Below are 19,524 nucleotides of genomic sequence, written 5' to 3' on the forward strand. Positions count from 1 at the left end.
CTATGTCACGATAATCCATCACCGATACGCTTTGGGCGGTTCTCCCTGGTGCTAGCCATACTCCTGCATGCTCCAGCTCAGGGTAGTGGCAGATTTTTAGCTTGCAGCTGATAAAGACAGAGGTCCCCTGAGCAGGGGAAGGTAAAGCTGATCTCATTGACTAAGGGAAGGTTTCCACGTTACCCAAGTGCCTTCTCCCTCGTATCCTGGGGGCACAGGGAGGCAAAAAGAGCTCAGGAACCCTGGATACCCTCAAATAATTTGAAAGAGGGCTCCACTGCTCAAGGGTTTCAAATACTGATCAGGGCCCCTTGTCCCCTCCTTTATCAACTAACACAGATTGCTTTTTGTCACCACCTCTTCCCCCATGCTCCACCCCAGCGGCACGGGGTGAAACCAACCCCAGAGCAGGTGAGGAGCTGGGCTGCACAAGGGACAGCGTATGTAACCCCCGTGGTGTGCTACTTCAACACCATTACCGGGGATTTGTAAACCTTCACATCGAAGTTGTGCTGGTGTAACTGGCACCTAAGGAGAACCTACAAACAAAATGACTGATAAAGTAGCGGATAAAGAAAGTAACAGGATACATGCTGCAGGCTGCTCAAGGAATTCACTGGCTCAGCCTAGAGGAAAACTCAAGTTCCTGCCTGTGTCTGAGGCTGCCGTTCACAGGCCCTGGGAGACGTACCTGACAGAAGCCAGCCCACTCCAAGCTCGTACTACCTGCCACCATCGCTCATGTTTCACTTCCTCACGTAGCCTTTGATCAGCAGCTCCCTGCCAAGCCTTCACTCAGAAACCCCTTTCAACTCCTGACGGCTGCAGCAGTGGCTCACCACAGACGGTAAATACTGCACAAGACAGCATCAGGTAGCTCAGTCCACATGAGGAGAAGCTTTCAAGAGTGTCTCTTAACACTAGGATCTATATATTCAGTATTTAGATTAAACGAGGGCAGCGAGTTTAGCACATATGCATCTGCGCTGCACTTGTCCCTTGGACATGAGCATCTTGCACAGGAGAGCCAGGAGTGAAAGGGACCAGCCCTGTTTTAAGGTCTAGTCAGAGCAGAGTGAACATCCCCAAAGATACGGAAGAATGAAAAATAAACAAATCCTAAAATCCCCTCTTGGTTCTGAAGTTCCAATGTTTCTAATAACGACAGGATTTGCTTTTGTTCCTTACACTGTGGCCCTTCAGTGTGCCAGACTCCAACTTATCCTCTCAGCTACCAGGAGCTGAAAGGCACCTTTGTGTTCGTTACCTTCACATGCAGGAGAATCTGGTACAAACCACAAAACGGTCAGCCTCATCCAGCAGCCAGCGTAATGATGACCTAACACAAATTCCTTCTTCAGAAAAGGTGAAAGAGTAGGCAAGTGGGAAATCTGTCAGCACATACTGTAGCTGCTGAGCCTTCGCCCTTGACACAAGCGCAGGGCGACAGGCAGCAAGAACACAAGCATTACATTACTGGAAGTCAAGGAAACGTGAGAAATACATCCCTCATCTAACAGAGTCATCTTGCCTCCCCAACATGCAGATCTTGCTACTTCCTCCTTTCCTTCTAACCTAAACCTTTTCAGAAATACCCTAACGATACCAGGTTCTCTTTCCAGGCTGTCCCTCAAGCAGCACGGCTTGCATCAGTGGCTGTTGCAGGGGTACGTAGTATGTTTAAGAAGAAAGAAGTCACTGAAATATGCCAACGGCCCTCAATTTGAGTAGTGGCATTTTCATCAAACAGGGACCGTAGATTTTCATTTTCTTTAGAAGGGGTAAAGTCCAGCCTGGGGTGAGACAAGACCCCAAAGATTTCCATTCTGCTCTGCTAAAAAACCACCCACCCCCACAAACCTAGAACTGCCGGCTGACAAAAAGGCTGAACGTGAGGGAAAAATACAAAGATTTCAAATCCTGAAGGCACTTGATTGGCGGAGCACTTCACATCGATAGGTGTTGGGAGCACTTCCCACGGTGCGATTAACCCTCACGCCGCAGAGCTGAGACAGACTGGCTGGAAAGACCAGGCTGGGCGCACAGGCAGCAAGAGCTGACCATGCCCAAAAGGCAGAATATGGTCCCATAAAGCTCCCGTAACCTTTGGCTTCCACCTGTTCCCTCTCCTGAGCAGGCACCGAGAACTGCTTGGAGAGGGTGGAGGTGTCTGAGGTATGTGCAACATCTTCGTCGTGGTGGTGCTGGAGGTCAGACTGCCTCTCCGCGGAGGGCGGTCTGGGCTAAGCTTGGAGTCCCAGTAAGCGCGCGGTGTTCAGCACATCATCTCTCGTCAGGTAGCAGCCGCAGAGCTGGCGGTACCCCGTGAACGCTTCCCGGCCGTGCAGGACACGCCAGTTATCTACAAACAGCGCCTGCAAGTGAAGAGAAAAGGCCATCAGAAGAAGGGCAACCACCGCAGCCAGGGCCAGGACCCTCTGACAGGGCAGGTCTCGGAGCCGGAGATCCCTAGAGACTGGAGGAGCAAGTAAGGGTACGCCACGGCGGGCACGACTCTTCCTGCTCAACACTGTCAGGCAGCACAGGAGACTACAGCCAGATGTTTCATGTGATTTAGCACAGCTGTTTTACCTGAAGCCAGCAGTTCTGCTCTGCCGCTAACCACAAGTTAAACCATGACAGCCAGCAAAGCACAGAAATACATTCTGGGCTGTTTCTTTGCTTTTCTGTTGCAGAGGCTGCGCAAGAGTTCACCAACAGAAACCGGCCATCTTCAGCCTCTACGGTGTCACCTCCCGCCCAGGCATCCTCAGGAACAGAGAGGCGTAGGGGCTCCGACAGATCATCATCCCTGCTGGGCTGTTTAATTTTTGGGGCCCTGGGCTCAGGCTGAATCTAAACCTCACAGGAATGAAACCCCTCCAAGCAGGCACAGCTGAAGGAAGAAGCCACGCACCGTAATATATTCAAGTCTACAACTCCAGCTCCAGCTCTTCAAGCTCCCCCAAAGCTGCACCCGGCATCAGCCTTTCAAACACAGGGCAGAGCCTTTTCCTTTTGGTACCAAGGTGTGCTAAGGCACCTTCGCCATTTCTGGGACAGCAAAGATCGCCTAGGTCCCCTGTGATTTGCTGGCAATGTCAGGGTTCAAATAGAACAGAAGTGAATTCAGCTTGCCACACCTTTGTATTTTCACCAAAGTAAAAATTTCTTCTGGAAGAAGTTAGAGGCTGAACATTAAGTGTTTCCAGCCCCCCTGCTTCTGAGGGTCCTCATTTCAGAGCATAGCACACTGCACAAACCAACACCAAGCTTTAACATATACCGCAAAAAAAAGAACATGGTGCGGATCAGATGAACTAATATCGTGACCGGCAACTGTTAAAAGATTCCTTAATACACTCTGATTAATCTGTTATTATCTCAAACCCTTCGAGCCCCACGTTGGGCATCAAAAAAAGATCTTCCTCCTCTCCCCCAGTTGGGACTAACTTTCCTCTGAGGCAGAGTTTGAATTAAACATTTCTGCCTTACCTGGAAGCTCGTATTCTTTTAGGACAGTAGGAACACACGTACAACAGATGCCTGTACCGTAACACAGGGCACCTTAAAACAGCTGTAAAGAGGAAAACTGCAGCATAGGGAGCTTGCCTGAAGCATTTACCTTAGTCACAACAAGAGGAGCTCCCTGCCTGTACTGAACATACACAGGCCTCCCAACTCCAAGTCCTACCTTGCCCGGCTTCAGTTTGACCCACAGTTCATTTTCCGGTCTCCTGAGCTCTGCGGTGAGTGTGCGGTGAGCGGCATACCAGCGATGCACAACATCGTAAGGCACAGTGTTGATGACGGCACGATCATAGTTGTTGTACCTAGAAGTAAAGGAGAGAGAAGCCCACGTGGCTCCACGAGCACAGCCAGGTACTTCTAAAGGGAACCTCAGGAGGTGTAGGATTAGTCAGTATTTAAGGGAGGCTCTAGAGATGACTAGGGAGGTTATGCTGCAAGTGCAGGACTTTCAGGAGAATACACAACGCCGGGAGCAAGGAGGAGTTTACTGTCGAGTACAAAACTGTTCGTGCTGGTTTTCCATGGAAGAATGCACCACAGCAATGGGCAAGACTGAGGGTTGTTCAGAATAAAAGTGCAAAGCAGTGCTGGACAGCCTCCTGCACTGAGCCAAGCCGGAATTTCCGAAAGCAGTCCAAATTTCCTTTGGAAGGGGACCAGTCTGCACTCTCCCTGTTCCCTGTATACCAGGCTAGTTTCTCAAGGCTCTGTCAGAGAAGAGCTGAATTCTGCTGCCCCTCAAATGAAGCGAGATGAGGGCATGGAGCTGAAGGGAGGATGACAAGCAGGAGCTGGGGGGTGGGTGTGGTGGGAAATCAAAGCTCAGCACCGAGACTCACGTTTGTATCGGTGGTTCTGACACCTTCTCTAAAGCAGCAATGTGCAGCTGCCCAGGAGGAAACGCAGGGTGTTTCTGCGGTTTCACCACTGCCCCCCAAGCATACGTTGTTTTTTAGTTTATGATATCTTCTGGAAAACCACTACCATCTGCCACAGTCCCCTCTCCTCCCCATAAGCAAGAGGCCTCGCGTTGATGTTACCTGATCAGATAAAGCTCGTTGTTCCAGGGATAGACATTGAGGACCGGCCCAACTCCGATCATGTGGTTGTGGCAGTCTCCCACGTTCTCTACATACTCGTGCTTCAATGGCACCTTGCTGAGCAGCTCAAATTGATCAGGGGCTTGCTGGAGAACCTGCTCTGCTGCGTAGAAACCGTCCACCAGCAGTGTCCGCCCGCCCGTGCCCTCGTGCTTCAGGCAGTGGAACACCTGGATGCTGCATGGGTGAGAGAATCCAGAGCACAAGAGAAAAGACCTTGGCTGCCTCCCTTCTCTGCGGAGAGAAGGCGCTCCCCACGGACCCAGACAGATGTAGATGGATGCACCACCCTTCTCTGACGGATGCGGCATGCTTATTTGTAATACAACGCACTTCGCTAAGACCTGCCAGGGAATGGAGACAGACCAGCAGAAAATGGCCGTACCTGCCATTTCTTCAGGCCCAATCTCACACATTTCGCCTTCCAAGAAGAGGGCTGCTGCCTACACTGCCTCCCAAATCAAGCAACATGAGCTTGGGAGACTTCAGGCAGTGTAGGATCAGGCCTGTGTCACTCAGAGTCCATCCAGGACGTAGGACGCAGAGGTTCAAAAGCATAAAACTAACTTCCCTAGGACATCTCAGAACAAGAGGACAGTTAAAGAAATGCTGGCTGTACTGCCGAGTTCTCCAAGAACTACAAGGGGAGTCCAGGGTGACTCTTGCTCAGCGCACATAGGTCACGGCCTCCCCCAGGCAGTCAGGAGAAGCCCTTCATGGCCGCACATTAAAGACCCTTTGGAAAGCCTGGAGCAGAGGAGCCCCCAGTGACAAGTCCTGATGTACCTACAGGGACATCCCCTCCCTGGTGGGGAGCCACCCAGCTCAGCTTTTGCCCTTCCATTATTTCTCTGAAGCTTCTCTTTCCCTTCAAGCAAGGTAGGCATTGTACTGTTAGGAACAAATACCCAGGAGCTGCCTCGAGCCACCTACTCCTAATTTTCAGAGTGTACCAACTTCACTTGTTAGAAAATTAATTGTGACCTTCTGGGAAAGCCTTTATCTTCTGATCTCCCTTCCGGGCCTCTTAACCCAGTCCCACAGCAAGTGATGTGGCAGGACCTCCCAGCTCCACCCTCACCAACACCTTTTCACCTGGGTGCCCTTATAACCGCAACAGTTTCAGGGTAATTTTACAAAGTCGGTCCACAAGCACTGGAGCAAAGGATGCTCTGTGCCTCAAAGGCAACAACCTCCTCCCGCAGCTCGGGGCGCTGAGAAAGCCTCTTCTGAGGTCAGGCTCTTTAGTACCTGACGAGTGAGATAAGGTTGCAGTCTTTCCCATAGCTTGGGGAGTTTCTATCCTCTACCCTTTGCAATAATTTAACTTGAGACTTGTCAGGTTTGGCTGATTTCAGCCAAAGCAGCAGCGGGGAAGCAGACATTCAAATGAACATATCTTTCTTGAAAAACCACCTCATTTCCTTTAGAAGCAGGTCAAAGGCTGTTTCAGGTGTTTCAGAAGCAAGTCTGAAACAGTCTGGGAAGAAGGAATTTCTGGCAGAGATGGGGGCTCAGGAAAACCAGAAATTCATGTTCTTCCTGCACAACTATGGTTTTGCCGAATTGCAAGCATTAGTGGTTAGCCCGACTAAGTTAGCCCATGCTGTCACTGCTTGATATACTTCAGTGGGCTGCAGATGAGCATACACCTACCTGAAGGGAACCCTTCCAAGTGGAAAAGAAAGGTATAAAAATAGCTAACAAGCTCTATAGTTCTGGCACCAAGCCGGTTCATCAAAGCTCTTTTGTAGGCTGAAGTTCTGAGTACTAATTACATTTTTTTTTTTTTTTAAACTTGATTTTGGGGAAGGTTTTGTGAGCTCCTAAAACAAGTCAGCCAAGCAGGTAATGCTGTGCAGGTCACGAAAGCACATGGGTTCTGCAGTCAGCTGCTCACCGAGAACAGGGAAGCCAACTAGATCTGGCTTGAAGCGTATGGCAGGAGCTACGTTTTATGTGTATACTTCTGGTTCCACAGAGCACACTAAAATCCACTTACTAAAGGGGATTACTAAAAATCCACTCACTTTGCTCTTGCTGCTTTAGAACGAATGCTACCACCCAAAAGCTGCCTGCCTGGCTGGGCACAGAGAGCAGCGCTCAGGGTGCTGCCTGGGTAACGCTACCCTTCTTGGTCTAAGGGCTGCTCTGAAATCCACAGGCAGCCAACAGACCTCACTCCTCAGTCCTCCTCTGTTTTTACAGCTCTGCACCACAGACCTTTCCCATTAAGATGTTTAGCAAGTTAACAGCCTCACTTGGGAAGAGCTAATCCTGCCCTAGGGCAGAAGGCGTGGACTGGATGACTTCTTTTTGTAGCCCTTGTTCCATAAGAGATCACAGTACTTCCATCCGTTCTCCTCCAGGCCATTTCCCGATGATTCCCCTCTTGATGGAGATGAAAGCAGACAAAAAAAAAATTAAGCTAAAAATGAAGCCTAAATCTCTTGTGCTTCACTGTGAACCATGATCAGGGCTGCCGCCTACCTTTCTCCAGCTGTGTATAAAACTCACAGCCCAGAGGCTATATCAGAAAAGCAGTTTGCAAATTAACAATGCCATAGCTACGAAATGCTTTTAAAAGCACAGATGGGTGTGAACTTCGAAGGGCTGGGGAAGCCTGGCTTCTGACTACCTACAGCGCCGCACCACTGCCAAAATGCAAAGCCCAACCTGTTTGAACCGCAGCAGAGCGACCGCACAGAGCATACGTGAGCGCAGCAGCACGTACGTCAGTCACCACTGGCAGCCTGGGAGGGCAGACACAGTTACTGCAGGCGGTGCCAAGGTGAACCATTCTCCCTCCTTCCCCACAGGCTACCACTAACCCAGCTCAGCCAGCAAAACAAACGGTGCTGATGTGGGTGAGGAGGGCTTGCGCCGGGTCAGCGGGATTAAGTCAAAGCAAACTTTTTCTGCAACTTTGTACAGCAGCTGATAAGGGCCACCTGCTGCAGGAGGAGCTGAGCCTTGCCAGATGCACCCAAAAGACAAATCAAATCAGCAGCTCATTTCTGTGAGGCCGAATGCTGTGTGTCACTTCGGAGACTGAAGAAGGTGATTTCAGAAGATAAGCTTCAGGGTAGCACAGAAATTACTAGAGCGCTGAGCCTTCTTTGTGGCTACAAAGACTACTTGAACCACAGCAATACCAAGCAGCAGGCAGCTATCTAACAGGCAAGACCTTCATTAACTGCATGCTGTAAGACCTAGAAGTTTCAAGCACAGGAAAAATCGATCTCCACACTACCCGACTCCACAGGGATCAGACAGGACCCAGAACTGCTGTGTGACTAGTAGAAATACATCCCATCAGCAGCACCGCAGACAATGAAGCCCGTGCTGCTACAAACGGCATCCCTGCGCATTGCTCCTGCCTTCTGCACTGCGTGTCTGTGAACCAGCAAAAGCACCTACCCGCAGGGCTCCTGGAAGTAGGTTGTGTCGGTGTGCCGATCCAGAGCCAGCTTGGTGTAGGCGGTGTCTCCGCGAGAGAAGTCAGAGGTAAAGTACCACATTCTACCATAAATGGTCTCCCTGCAAAAGAGGTGCGCAGTTACCAAAGCGCTGTGGGGATCAGCGTGGTGGTAAAGCAGATCCTGTCTGGCGTTTGAGGTTACTCCCATCCTATGTACAGAGTAAAATAAAGCAGAACAGCTTAACTAAATTCATATTGTCAAGAGATGGTGCTTCTAAAGCCTCCTCTAGTGTTCAATTTCTCTCTTTTCTCTCAAAAAGACTGATGGCAACGAGCCTCGCTTCCCCTCCACAAATACAGATCTTTCCACACCAAACATCAGCCCCAGTCAAACCAAGGAAGCCACTGAGTGACACGAGGAGTTGCCAGAGTGCAGCGAGCCCTCGCTTGTACCCACCGCAGTGTTACCCGGTAACCCCATTTCTCATTCTTAGGATCCTGCGTTTTCACCCACCGCCCCCCTACAACGTGCACGGGAGGGCACAGACAGAAGGCAAGGACAAACAGTACTCGGGGGCTGTAGGGTAAGGATACCTGGAGAAAAAACAGTTGGCTGGAGGTTCCTTGGAGCCCCTCATTTCTATTTGGAGTGACTATTCATTAAAAGAAATCCCTCCTCTTCCAATGGCCCAAGGCAAGTTAAACTGTTTCTGCAGCTTGGATAAAACTTGAAACTCAAACCCTGGCTTGCCATGCTGTTGGTGTGTTTTAAACGCACACAGAAGAAACATTTCTCAGTATTTTTCTTTAGCGAGAGCTACAAATTGTTTTTAATATCCCTGGCTCCCAGGGCCAGGGCTGCCCTCCTAACCTTCCAAGTCATAACAGGAAATTTCTCTCCTTGCAAAGCTCTAGCCTTCCCAGACAGGCTACTTCCTTCAGTCGCTCCTCTCTGTGCGCGGTCCCGCTATCACAAAGGCCATCGTGTGCTCCCGAGGCAGCTCCATAACCCCGTGACTCCAGGCTCTCCCCTAAGAAGAGGTCAGATCCCACAGCGCGATGCTCCACCTCACTTCAAGTGGACTGGCCAGAGGCTGTAGAAGACCCAGACCTTTTGTCTGCAAACCAGGCCGAGTTGCAGAATACATAGGGATAAGAGGGGAGCACCCTTCCAAACAAAAAGAAAGTAACAGTCTGCCCTTCACGCCTCCTCTACAAAGCCATCAGTGGCCTTCCCAGGGCAGCCCCGGTTACCTGATTAAGCTGATCCTTTCCGCTAAGATTTCCGTGTCCTCTTTGGTGGGAGTGACATTCTCTACAAAAGCAATCCCATATAACAAGAAGTTTCGCAGGAACTCCTTCAGCCCCTCGTCTGTCTCCAGGAAACTCCGGCAGTCGACGGATGGGACCTGGGCTTGGCGGTAGATTTCTGCGTTCCAGAGAATCCGTGGGTGCATGACCTGCTGCTTCTGCCCCTCGTAGCTGTTCTTCACCAGCCACTCCAGCCCATAGCGCGTCACGTGCCCATCCGGCCCTTCGACGAGGGAGAAGGGTCACAGTCACTGCGATCGCACTGAGTGGCCCGAGACCGTGGGCAGCACAACCATCAGTCTAGGGCAGTCCTCACCCTTTTAATTTTGTCTGGTGACAGACTCTTTGCACCCTGATGCCACCCAAAATATTATCTGGTTAAGGCCACAAGTCCTAAAAAGCACTGCAACAACTCCAAATTCAGAGATAAGCATTTCAACTTCAGTGGTTTTGTTTTCTATTGACAGGACTCCAAGGAGAAATAAAGCACTGAAGACAAGCCCATAAATAAAGGTAAGCTACAACAAAAGGAAGAAAGCAGCTGGGAAGCTGAGGAGAAGGGGCAGAAAATCTGAATTCTGATCAGGGATACCAGCTCAAATAGGACAGTAGAAAAGAAAGTAGAAAAAGAAAGTAGAAAAGAAACCCAACCATTTCTTGACCAATCTGTTCACCACCTGCATTGCTGCTGTGTTCACACAAACCACTAAAATACCTGGACACTGAAGATACACACACCTCTACCCAAAAAGGGCTGGGGGTTAGGGGGAGGATAAACAGACACAAATTTAAGACTTGGGCATGTTTACAGTGACAGCGCTGCTCAGAAGAGCAGTGTTCAAAACCTGCTTACAGCTAAATCCCTTCCCAAAACAGCTACCGATTTAGAGGTAAGGCTGCCGTCTCCCAGCAAACCTAAGCATGGGATCCATCAACAAGGCTCCCTCCAAGCAGGGCTGGTGCTCCCCAAGACACACAGGGTACAGTCACTTTGCTACTTACACGTGAGGAAGAGCGTGGTCTCATCCACTCGGACAGCCTTGGGTTTGATCGCCAGGTCCACGCTAGCTGTGTCCAAGCTGCGCTGGTTCGTCTTGGCGTTGTAGCAGGAAGCAGAGCGGCAGTGGTCCCGCAGCCAGACAAAATCAAATCGCATCAGCGTGTTCGCATACCTGAGCTCTGCAAAGAAGGACAGGCTCAAAAGGTGCATTGCTGTGAACAGTGAGGAAAAAAACCAAAGCCAAGAACTAAAGCCTAGAGCCCACAAGTTATGATCCCACTTATAGGGGATGCGGAGGCCGCTGGACTCAGCCCTCTTTACATAAATGAAGCTAGCTTGTCATATGACAAAGACCAGGCGGAATATCTTCACAGAAGGCCTGGCCATCAGTCATCTCGCCGCGGTCTCCCTTCTTACCAAAGTCTACAGGCAATCTCATCCTGCAACAGGAAGAAGGAGCATGGCTAACAAACATGCTAGTCACGTACATCTATCATCTCTCTTCAACAAGTAGTAAATACAGAGCTGTGCAGCAGCTGCTGTACGTGGCAATGTCCCCACCTTCACGCCGTTGTAGACCCCAGTGCAGGAATACAGACAAGAGTCAACCAAATAATCACGCTAACTTCCAAATGTTTCAGACAACATCAAGACCTAGATGCAAAGCTTTGCGATCCATGTAGCATTACAATAAAGCCTCTCCTCCTTCTTCCATCCTGGGACAGCTCAGGAATACTCAGAGCCCTTCAGAAGGGGGGCAGAGCCAGCAGAGGCAACAGGAGAGCCCTTCCTGCTCTGGTCCTACTCAGCTTTGAAATCCAAGTATCCAAGGTCGCTCTGCAGTGGGAAAACAACAATACCCTTCCTTGGGGCCAGTGTGTTAGATAAAGTACTGAGCAGTTCCCTTTGCTCACCAGTGACTCAGAGTACCAACATCTAACTCGCCCCATTAGACATGGCCCAGGCAGACAGACACTGGACCAAACGCAACAGGCCGTGGGGAAACATGTGCCTCGGCTGCCAAGGCACCCCCAGAACCAAAAGGACAAAAATCAGCATTAGACAGCATTTATAACCGGCTTGCTGCGTTGCTTCACATTAAGACACACTCTCCTTGCTTTTTCTTTAAGCAGTCTCACAGTGAAGTGTGATTTGCATCAAAAAGGCTTTTATTCATAGAATCACAGAATTGTTTAGGTTGGAAAAGACCTCTAAGATCATCCAGTCCAACCATTAACCTAACACTACCAAGGCCACCACTAAACCAATTAAGGGCAGAGGAATAATTAATGTTATGTTTCCTGCCTTGGTGGCTCCATTATTTTTTAATGAAAGTAAAACCAGGAATCATTAAGGTTGGAAAGGATCTCTAAGATCATCAGCCCAACATCAGCCCAACACCCCCATGCCCACTAAACCATGTCCCCAAGTGCCACCTCTGCCTGTTTTTTGAGCCCCTCCAGGGATGGGGACTCCACCACCTCTCTGGGCAGCCTGTTCCAGGGCTTGATCACTCTTTCCGTGAAGAAATTTTTCCCAATATCCAACCTAAACCTCCCCTGACGCAGCTTGAGCCCATTCCCTCTCATCCTATCACTAACTACTTGGGAGAAGAGACCAACACCCCCCTCCACTGCCCCCTCCTGCCAGGAGCTGCAGAGCGATCAGGTCTCCCCTCAGCCTCCTCTTCTCCAGGCTGAACACCCCCAGCTCCCCCAGCCGCTCCCCACCAGCCCTGTGCTCCAGACCCTTCCCCAGACACACTCCAGCCCCTCAATGTCCTTCTTGTAGCAAGGCGCCCAAAACTAAACACAGTATTTGAGGTACAGCCTCCTGCTGCTCACGCCATCCAGCCACACAGACAGGCTGCTTGCAAACCCGCTCTAACACCTGCGCTTCACACATCAGCGTTTTAAGGAAAACCTGCACAAGTAGGGGCAAGAGAGCAGGGTGCACACCCCAAACCAGCCGTCCCTCCTGCTAGTCAGAGCCCCAAGCAGTACACAGAAAATAAGCAACTGACAGGGCAAGTTATTGTTCGGGAATCCCTTGATTTGATTTCTGATTGAGCGTCGCCTCATTTATCATAAAAGTCTTGCCAACAGCAGACAAACCTGCTTTGGGAATTCCCAAAGGGAACATGAAACACAGGCTCCGGCGTGCATCCCTCTAACGCAGACCATTTCAGAAGAAAAAAAAAAAAAAAGAAAAAAAATCACTCTGGGGGAACAAGGTCAGGAAAATCTCACTCCTCTCCCCAGGCAGGCTCAAAAGCAGGCAGACATGCCCCCAGGACACCTACCTAGATGGTCACCGTGTAACTGCCAGGCACACTTCAGGGACTCTGGGGCCGTGTGATGCCAGCGAGCCGCAGCAGCGGGGACAGCTCTTCTGTCACAGCGCAGCCATGGCGAGCGATGTCTAGCGTTTCCACTCAGCTGCCACGGCACCTTGAACAGACACGCCAGCCTCCTGCCCCACATCCTGAGCAGCCAGGGGAGAAAGAGAGAAGGGGAAAGAACAGGGTGACTCTGCTGTGCTACCGCATCGCGTCCTGGTCTCGATCTCCGCGCTTTTATGCCAGGCACCGTAAGCGCTTCTGGGAAAGCTCGTATTGTCCTCCACCATTGTAATTTACTGACGAGAGAGATGAGTGAGAACCACTCCATTAAGGAGGAAGAAAAGAAGCAGGCAGGACGACTGGCAGCCTGGCCAGAGGAGAGAGTCATCTACCTCCCGGGCAGCACTTGGACATGAAAAACAACTAAACACAGAATTTGGAGTTTCGTATTAAACGCCTTCACCGCCAAGTCCGAGTACCAGCAGCACTCCTGCACCCTCCCAGTGACAATGCAATTGGGCACGCTACCAAGGTTTTTCCAGCGCCTAGAATCCACGCTTATTGTTAACAGCACGGAGGCTACGCAGCCATCCCCACGGAACTGGGTGCTTTGCTCCTGTTTAGCCCAGCTGCAGCAGTTACTTTTGCAGACATCGCCAATACCCTGGAGGAAGACCACGAAGTTGCATGCAAAAACTGGCTGCCCTCAAAAACTGTGTGTAATGGAAGCAACAAGGAATTAACCGTTAAGGGGTCAATTAATTTTTTTAAACAAACAAGCTGATTCAACCCACAAACATCAGCTGGAAACAGAAGGAGGAGAGACAAGGGAGTCCTGTTATTTTGTGACCATCATAAATCACAGCAGAAAATAGCCCTGAGAAGAAACAAATGAGATCCTAGGATTTATCAGGCAAAGCAATTCCAGAAGAGCCAGCTGAGTGTTCAATGCTCTTGTGTAAAATACTGGCAAAACCTCATCTGCTGCAGGTCTTGTCCCCTCTCCGGCCTTCCCAGTTTGAATTCACCATTCCTGGACAAAACTATAGGAATCGGGGAAATAAGAGGAAAAAGTGACCTTGGTTAGAGAAGCAAGAACTAGAGGAATCCAGTATTTAGGTCACTGCTAGAAAAAAGTATGCAAAACAATGAGGAGGAAGAAAAATCTCTATTTCCTCTGGAGGACACAGCTGGCATGGAAGAGAAACCAATGGTGTTTAACCTTGGGCTAGAGATCAGAAGGTGATTTCTCAGAGGGAGATCTGTAACAACTCTTCAACACAAAGAGCAAGGGCAAAAACCTTGCAAGTTTTAAGATATGAACCCACGGTCTAAACACCCTGTCATGTTTATTAAGTTCTGGAGGTCAGCTCTAAACCCAGCAGGATTTTAACAGTGCTTTGGTCTGAAGCGCATAGAAACGTGGCATCACTGGATAAGACACAGACTTGGAAAGCATTTCTTATCCTAGACTTCTGATTTTCCTTCATTTTCTTATCTGAAAAGCACAGGCACTGGGGCTTTGGCTGTCCAACCTGCTTCTCTGCTTCATAGTTGACTCTGTGCAGAGATCTCAAAAGTTGGTAATAACAATAAAATCAGAGGTGCCGTATTCCCAGACCACAACTTGCTAAGTAGGAAAAAAATAAAATACAAACAGCCAGCTCAAGGAGAAAAAAAAAAGTGGAAACATTTTCATAAAGAGAACGTGGTTTGAAATGAAGATGCACACTTTTCAACCATCGAGTTTTGCAAGGCTCTTGGCCACAGCCTGCGTATAAGTCACTGACAGCTTCAGCACTGCAGAAAGATTTAAAGTCAGAAGTTTCTGATTTCTGCAGCTGCTAAAATGCAATACTCGGTGCTCAGCAGGCTGCAGGGAATCAGGCTGTCCTGCAAAGCAGCTGGTTTCAGGTCAGAAGCTGATGTTTCACTCCACATAGCGGGAGTGGAGGCACTGGGAGCCCCTTGCCTGCTGCCTGACACCCGCAGTAAGCGAGATCTCTGCTAACACAACTGCCCTTGCACCTCAAACACCGCTGTGAAGCCCGCAAACCTCTTTATAGACGCCGACTGAGCTGCAACATCCTGAAAGACTCAGGCATTCTCGCTACAGACAAAGAAACCGGGGCACCGGAGAACTTGCACAGCCTGAGCCAGAGTTACCAGGCACCTGAAGACACACAAGAATATTTACTTTTCCCTTTGGTGGCCTCCAGCCAGCCAGAATATCAGTTTTTGTAGAAATGCCCATGCTAAGTTCTGGGAGAACGTTTTCCAACCCACCCCAGCTTTGAAAATTTAGTATAGGAAAAAGAATTAGCCAAACTTGATATGCAAGCTAATTAACTAAGTGAACAAAGTCCAGCTATAGAAAACCAGGAGTTGACTATGATGTTTATTGGCTTTACAAAGCTTAAAGAAATGATTTAACTTCCTGAACCAAGCATTACAACTCACAAAGCTTCAGACTATTCTTTGAGAAAGACACACAGGAGGGAAGACCGTCCAGTTTGGCTTTTGGATATCCACTAACCCCACGGAGCGGGTGGAAAAAAGAAGCAAGCTTGTTTGCACACGCCTGATATCTCCTCACACAGGACCCAAAACTGATAGGAAAAGCTCATCTACAAATCCATTAGAAAGTGGCCTCTGCCTGGGGCAGCTCCAGCCGTAGTTATCTCTTTCTGCACACGTTCCTTTTATCTCGCCCCCTTCCAATATCAAAACCTACCAGAGCACAAACACAGGTAATGGTAAGTGACCCAGATATTTAATCTAATCAAGGAGACCTCTTGCTTCTCTGCTCTTCTTGCTGGAAGCAGACACCACAAACAGCTCACAGAGAAGCCTTAAATTAAATCTTTCCAAGAGATACTAAATCTAAGAGGAGTTGAAAACAACAAAAAAATCCCTATAAGATTAGACAGGATTTTGCCTTTGTGTTTGTTTAATCAGAGCTAATAGCTCTCTCCTGGCTGGAATTAGTTGTGTGAACAGCTGACTCTCTCCCCGAGTCGTCCTGTTTACTTCACCTTTATGCTTCCCACCTTTATGCTTCCAGACCAGACGCAGCTCACCTGGGCAGCACTGAAATGCAGCAGCTGAGAGATTTCAAGACAAAATTTCCCTTGAAATTCAAAAAGAAAGGGTAGGAGGAAGACAACATTAAACTACCCTACACATAAACGCAAGCAGACTTTGAGAAGGGAGAGATGTTCAATTCCCAACTCTGCCCCTCTGCCCGAGCAAGACAAAATCCCGTGCAGACACCGCGTGTGAATATCTGCTGCGTGGCTCATCCCGTCCAAGAGTTCACCACGTGGTGGGTGAAAAATAGGAGCATGCAGCGAACCCACGCTCAAAGTGACAGGGTGAACAGGAGGAACAGAGCTGAGGGTGCCGGAGGGAAAGGCAGAAAACTCAAATATATCGTGATGTGAGGAATTACCATAAGTCTCGAGAGAAAAGAGACGTGCTGTGAAAGGAGGAGGAAGGAAGAGCGGGCCTCACGAGGGGCTGGTCTGTCCAGGAGACTTCCCGCCTGGCCCTTCAGCAGTTTGTCTCACTGCTGACACAAGAAGCATTTGACATAACCAATACTGGTTTTTAAGCTCTTTGATAAAAAGCCACAATTCCCATTTTGAGCAAAGGAAAATACTGAGCTGGAAAAACGAGTAGCCAAATAGTTTCAGCAATGAAAACATATACGGAAGGAGAAACCACACAAATCTGCGGTCTTTAGCCAGCTTTTAGCCAAAGCCTTCCAGGAACACGGTGACACCGGCCTGCTGGCATTTGGGAAGCTGCCCTGATGCCCTAACTGCTGGTGCTGTGAACAGACCTGTTTCGTCACCCTGTGACATCACGTCCAGCCTGTTTTTCAAGCTCATTTGGCATCTGAAAAAAAAATTATCTGTTTTTCATTAAGCATTTCCAAACGTTCGACTGCTTATGCTCACGCATCCTTTTTCATTGCTAGAAGCAGCTGGCTAAAGCAAAGGTTTCTGATCCGTAAGAAACAGGAAAACTTCAGGAGCGCTACAGGCCTTGCGCTTCAAAAAAGAGAGAGAAAAAGAAAATAAGTTGTTTTTCAAGGCAGCCCGAGAAATACTCTGTCTGCAAATCTCCTGCTGGCTTCTGGGCTACATATACTTAATCTGAGGTTTCTCCCAGCTTTGGAGAACGTACCCAAACGCCAGCTGGTGCCACTGCTTGAGCGGAGGTCAATCTTTAGGGAGGGAATGTGGTTAAAAAACAGCGCTGCAAAGGCTGGGACAGAGCTGCCGCCTCAAGAAGGCTCTGCCAGACCCAGGCGAGCCAACACGCTGACCCAGGGGACGGATGCCTGGGGTGGGAGGCACCTCGGACCCCGAGGCTCGCCTGCCAGCGGAGTTAAAGGTTTAACAGCCCGAGCTGGCCCAGCTTAGCTATTAATTACAAGAGAAACAGAAGGCAGAGTGGCTTCTCCCCTGCTGAGAACGGCTCCTGCCCGCCCACCCGCGCAGACCGCTCCGCTGCGGCAGACGACTATATTAGATCTCCGCCGTCAGGAATCAGATTCCCCTTCCAGCCCTTCCCAGCAAGGGATTTCAATTAAATTAAGGAGCTAATAAAGACATCCCAGACGCTGCCAGCTTCACAGCTACTTTACCATGATTCTATTTTACTAGAAGCAAAGGTAATTATCTGCTCACCCCATGTTTAACACCAAAACCCCAACTCCAGACCCCCCCTTCCCGTGACCTCATTGCAGTTTCTTCGTCTACCTCAAGCAAAGCCTCTCCAGGCTGTGCAGCTCAACAGAAACAAGCTCTAATTCTTTTTTTTTTTTTCCCCCCAGCAAAGCAGCCAGCCCTTGCGGTCTATCCACCGCAGGGATACTTATTGTGATAAACTCATCTTTTTAAATCACTGCATTCACCCGCTCCGGGTCCTGCCCTGGCAGAGAGGGGCCCGGCAGCTCTCCCGGGCAGGGGAGGGTTGGTTTTTATGAGGGAAAAAGAGAAAACAGCTCTGCCCACGAGCTGCCCGTGGCTGCAAGCTTTCCTGGGCAGACTAACGGGATCAGACGCCTTAATCCCTGTCTGAACTCCGGCTCAGCTAACGTTACCTGGGACGGCGGGGGGAAAAGACGGAGCGAGGCTTCAGGCGGGCTCAGGGCGCTGAAGGAGGGGACAGAGGGGTCCCCGCCGGCGGCCACAGCTCGGCCCTGCTTCCTCCTCCTCGTCCTGGCACCTTCCTCCTCCTCCTCCCGGGACCTACCAGAGCAAAAACGCTTCGCGAAAGCTTTTACACATGTCCTGCGGCACCCTCCTCAGGAAGCCGAGGCTGCCCCGGGAACCGAGGGCTCTGAAATCAGGGCCTCGCTGACCTTTTAAAGACAAAAAAAAAAAAAAAAGAGAGAGAAGAGAAAAAGGCACGTTACAAACTGCATTTCGGGCTCCCCGGTCCCTCAGCAGAGGCGGCCCGAGGCCGGGCGCCGGGAGGGGAGGAGGGGGCCCGGCGAGCGCCAGGCCCGGCCCCAGCCGCCAGCCCCGCGCCGAGAGCCCGGCGCCCCGCCCGCCCCGGGCCGCTGCGACCCCGCGCCCCCCTCCTCAGGCCCCGACCCACCTCGGCAGCTCCCCGGGAGCCGCCCCGGCTCGGCCCCGGCTCCTCCTGAGCGGGTTCAGCGGGGCCGGGCCGGGGAGCGGCGGCGGGGCCGGGGCCGCCTCAGGCGGCGTCGAGCGGGGCCGCCCCGGGGCGGGGCCGCACCAGCGAGCGCGGGCGGGCCGGGCTCGAGCGCCGCCCGCCATGGGAGAGCGCCCCGCGGCGGCGAGCGCCCGCACCCGCGCGGCCGGTAACGGAATGCGGAGGGGGAACGGGGGCGGCACCGGCCGCGCCGGCTCGGCGGGAGAGCGGCGAAGCAGCGGGCGGCAACGGCGGCCATAAGGAGCTGGGAGGCCGGCGGGTAGAGCGCCGCACGCACCATAGAGACGTGGCGGGGAGGGTAGAGCGCCGCACGCACCATAGAGATGCGGCGGGGCGGGTAGAGCGCCGCACGCACACCATAGAGATCTGGGAGGGCGGGTAGAGCGCCGCACGCACCATAGAGCTCTGGGTGTCCTGAGGGCGTAGCGGCGGCGGGAGCGGCCAAAAGCCTCAACACCCGGCTTTTCAAAAGTCCGGACATCTCCGGACCGAGGCCCGGCATGGCGCAGCGCGAAGGGCGCTTTAGGGCTTTACCCCTAGAGCGCCCCGGGGGGGGGGGGGGGGGGGGGGAACCATAGAGAGGGACGCTGCGGTTGTAGAACGCCGCGGTGGCGTGCGTGCGTGCGTGCGTGCGTGCGTCAGGGGGTGGCGCATGCGCGCTGCGCTGCAGCGGGGGCCGCCATGTTGGCGATGGCGGAGGGTTGGGAGCGGCGCCGGGGGCGCGACTTTTGGGGGTATAAAATGGTGATTTTTGCCCAAAGGCACCGGAATATCAGCTGTGGGGCGGGGTGGGGGCTGAGGGGAGGCGCGGAGCCGAGCGGTGGCGTCAGGCAGGCAGCGGGCCCGCCCGCTGGAGGGCCGCCTCGCCCCGGCCGTGGCGGCTGCCGCCTCCCCCCGAGCCCCTCAGCCCCTCCGCCGCCTCGCTGGGGCCGCGCTCCCGGCCCTGAAGGTGCCCTGGGGCCTCTGCCGGTCCCCCTGCCCTGAGCGGGGGGGTGGGCACCGCAGGGTGCCTTGGGGCAGCAGCTCTGGTCCCAGGTGCGTCAGGTTCTTCTCTCTAGCACAAAGCATCTTCAGGGCGGTCTCATGGTACCGAGTGGCCTTTGGGCACAGATCCCAGAGGGAGCCGGCT

The 19,524-nt window shown here is 51.6% G+C and overlaps 1 protein-coding gene across 3 annotated transcripts; it reads right to left on the reverse strand.

Annotated features, from left to right (window-relative positions):
• Positions 1-214: 214 nt before the first annotated feature.
• TMLHE (trimethyllysine hydroxylase, epsilon) lies at positions 215-17,953 on the reverse strand. Of its 3 annotated transcripts, XM_075720469.1 has the most exons (10): positions 17,818-17,953; positions 12,666-12,847; positions 12,478-12,532; positions 10,781-10,803; positions 10,366-10,542; positions 9,307-9,586; positions 8,052-8,171; positions 4,572-4,808; positions 3,695-3,833; positions 215-2,375 (listed from the first exon to the last, which is right to left on the reverse strand). In XM_075720469.1, exons 2-10 carry the CDS (start codon positions 12,844-12,846, stop codon positions 2,244-2,246), a joined length of 1,344 nt encoding a protein of 447 aa, XP_075576584.1. In that variant the 5' UTR covers position 12,847; positions 17,818-17,953; the 3' UTR covers positions 215-2,243. The 3 variants fall into 3 exon arrangements, with proteins under 3 accessions (XP_075576584.1, XP_075576583.1, XP_009488455.2); XM_075720468.1 differs by lacking the exon at positions 17,818-17,953 and having other exon boundaries at positions 12,666-14,307; XM_009490180.2 differs by lacking the exons at positions 10,781-10,803; positions 12,478-12,532; positions 17,818-17,953 and having other exon boundaries at positions 12,666-14,307.
• Positions 17,954-19,524: the final 1,571 nt, after the last annotated feature.

This window comes from Pelecanus crispus, chromosome 13 (assembly GCF_030463565.1).
Source record: "Pelecanus crispus isolate bPelCri1 chromosome 13, bPelCri1.pri, whole genome shotgun sequence".
NCBI lineage: Eukaryota > Metazoa > Chordata > Aves > Pelecaniformes > Pelecanidae > Pelecanus > Pelecanus crispus.

Coding starts and splice junctions, on each gene's coding strand:
- TMLHE (XM_075720468.1), bottom strand. CDS start 13,092: ATGACTCTCTCCTCTGGCCAGGCTGCCAGTCGTCCTGCCTGCTTCTTT. Junction 12,533..12,665: donor GTTACACGGTGACCATCTAG/GTAGGTGTCCTG, acceptor GGTCTGCGTTAG/AGGGATGCACGCCGGAGCCT. Junction 2,376..3,694: donor TCAAACTGAAGCCGGGCAAG/GTAGGACTTGGA, acceptor CTTCACTTGCAG/GCGCTGTTTGTAGATAACTG.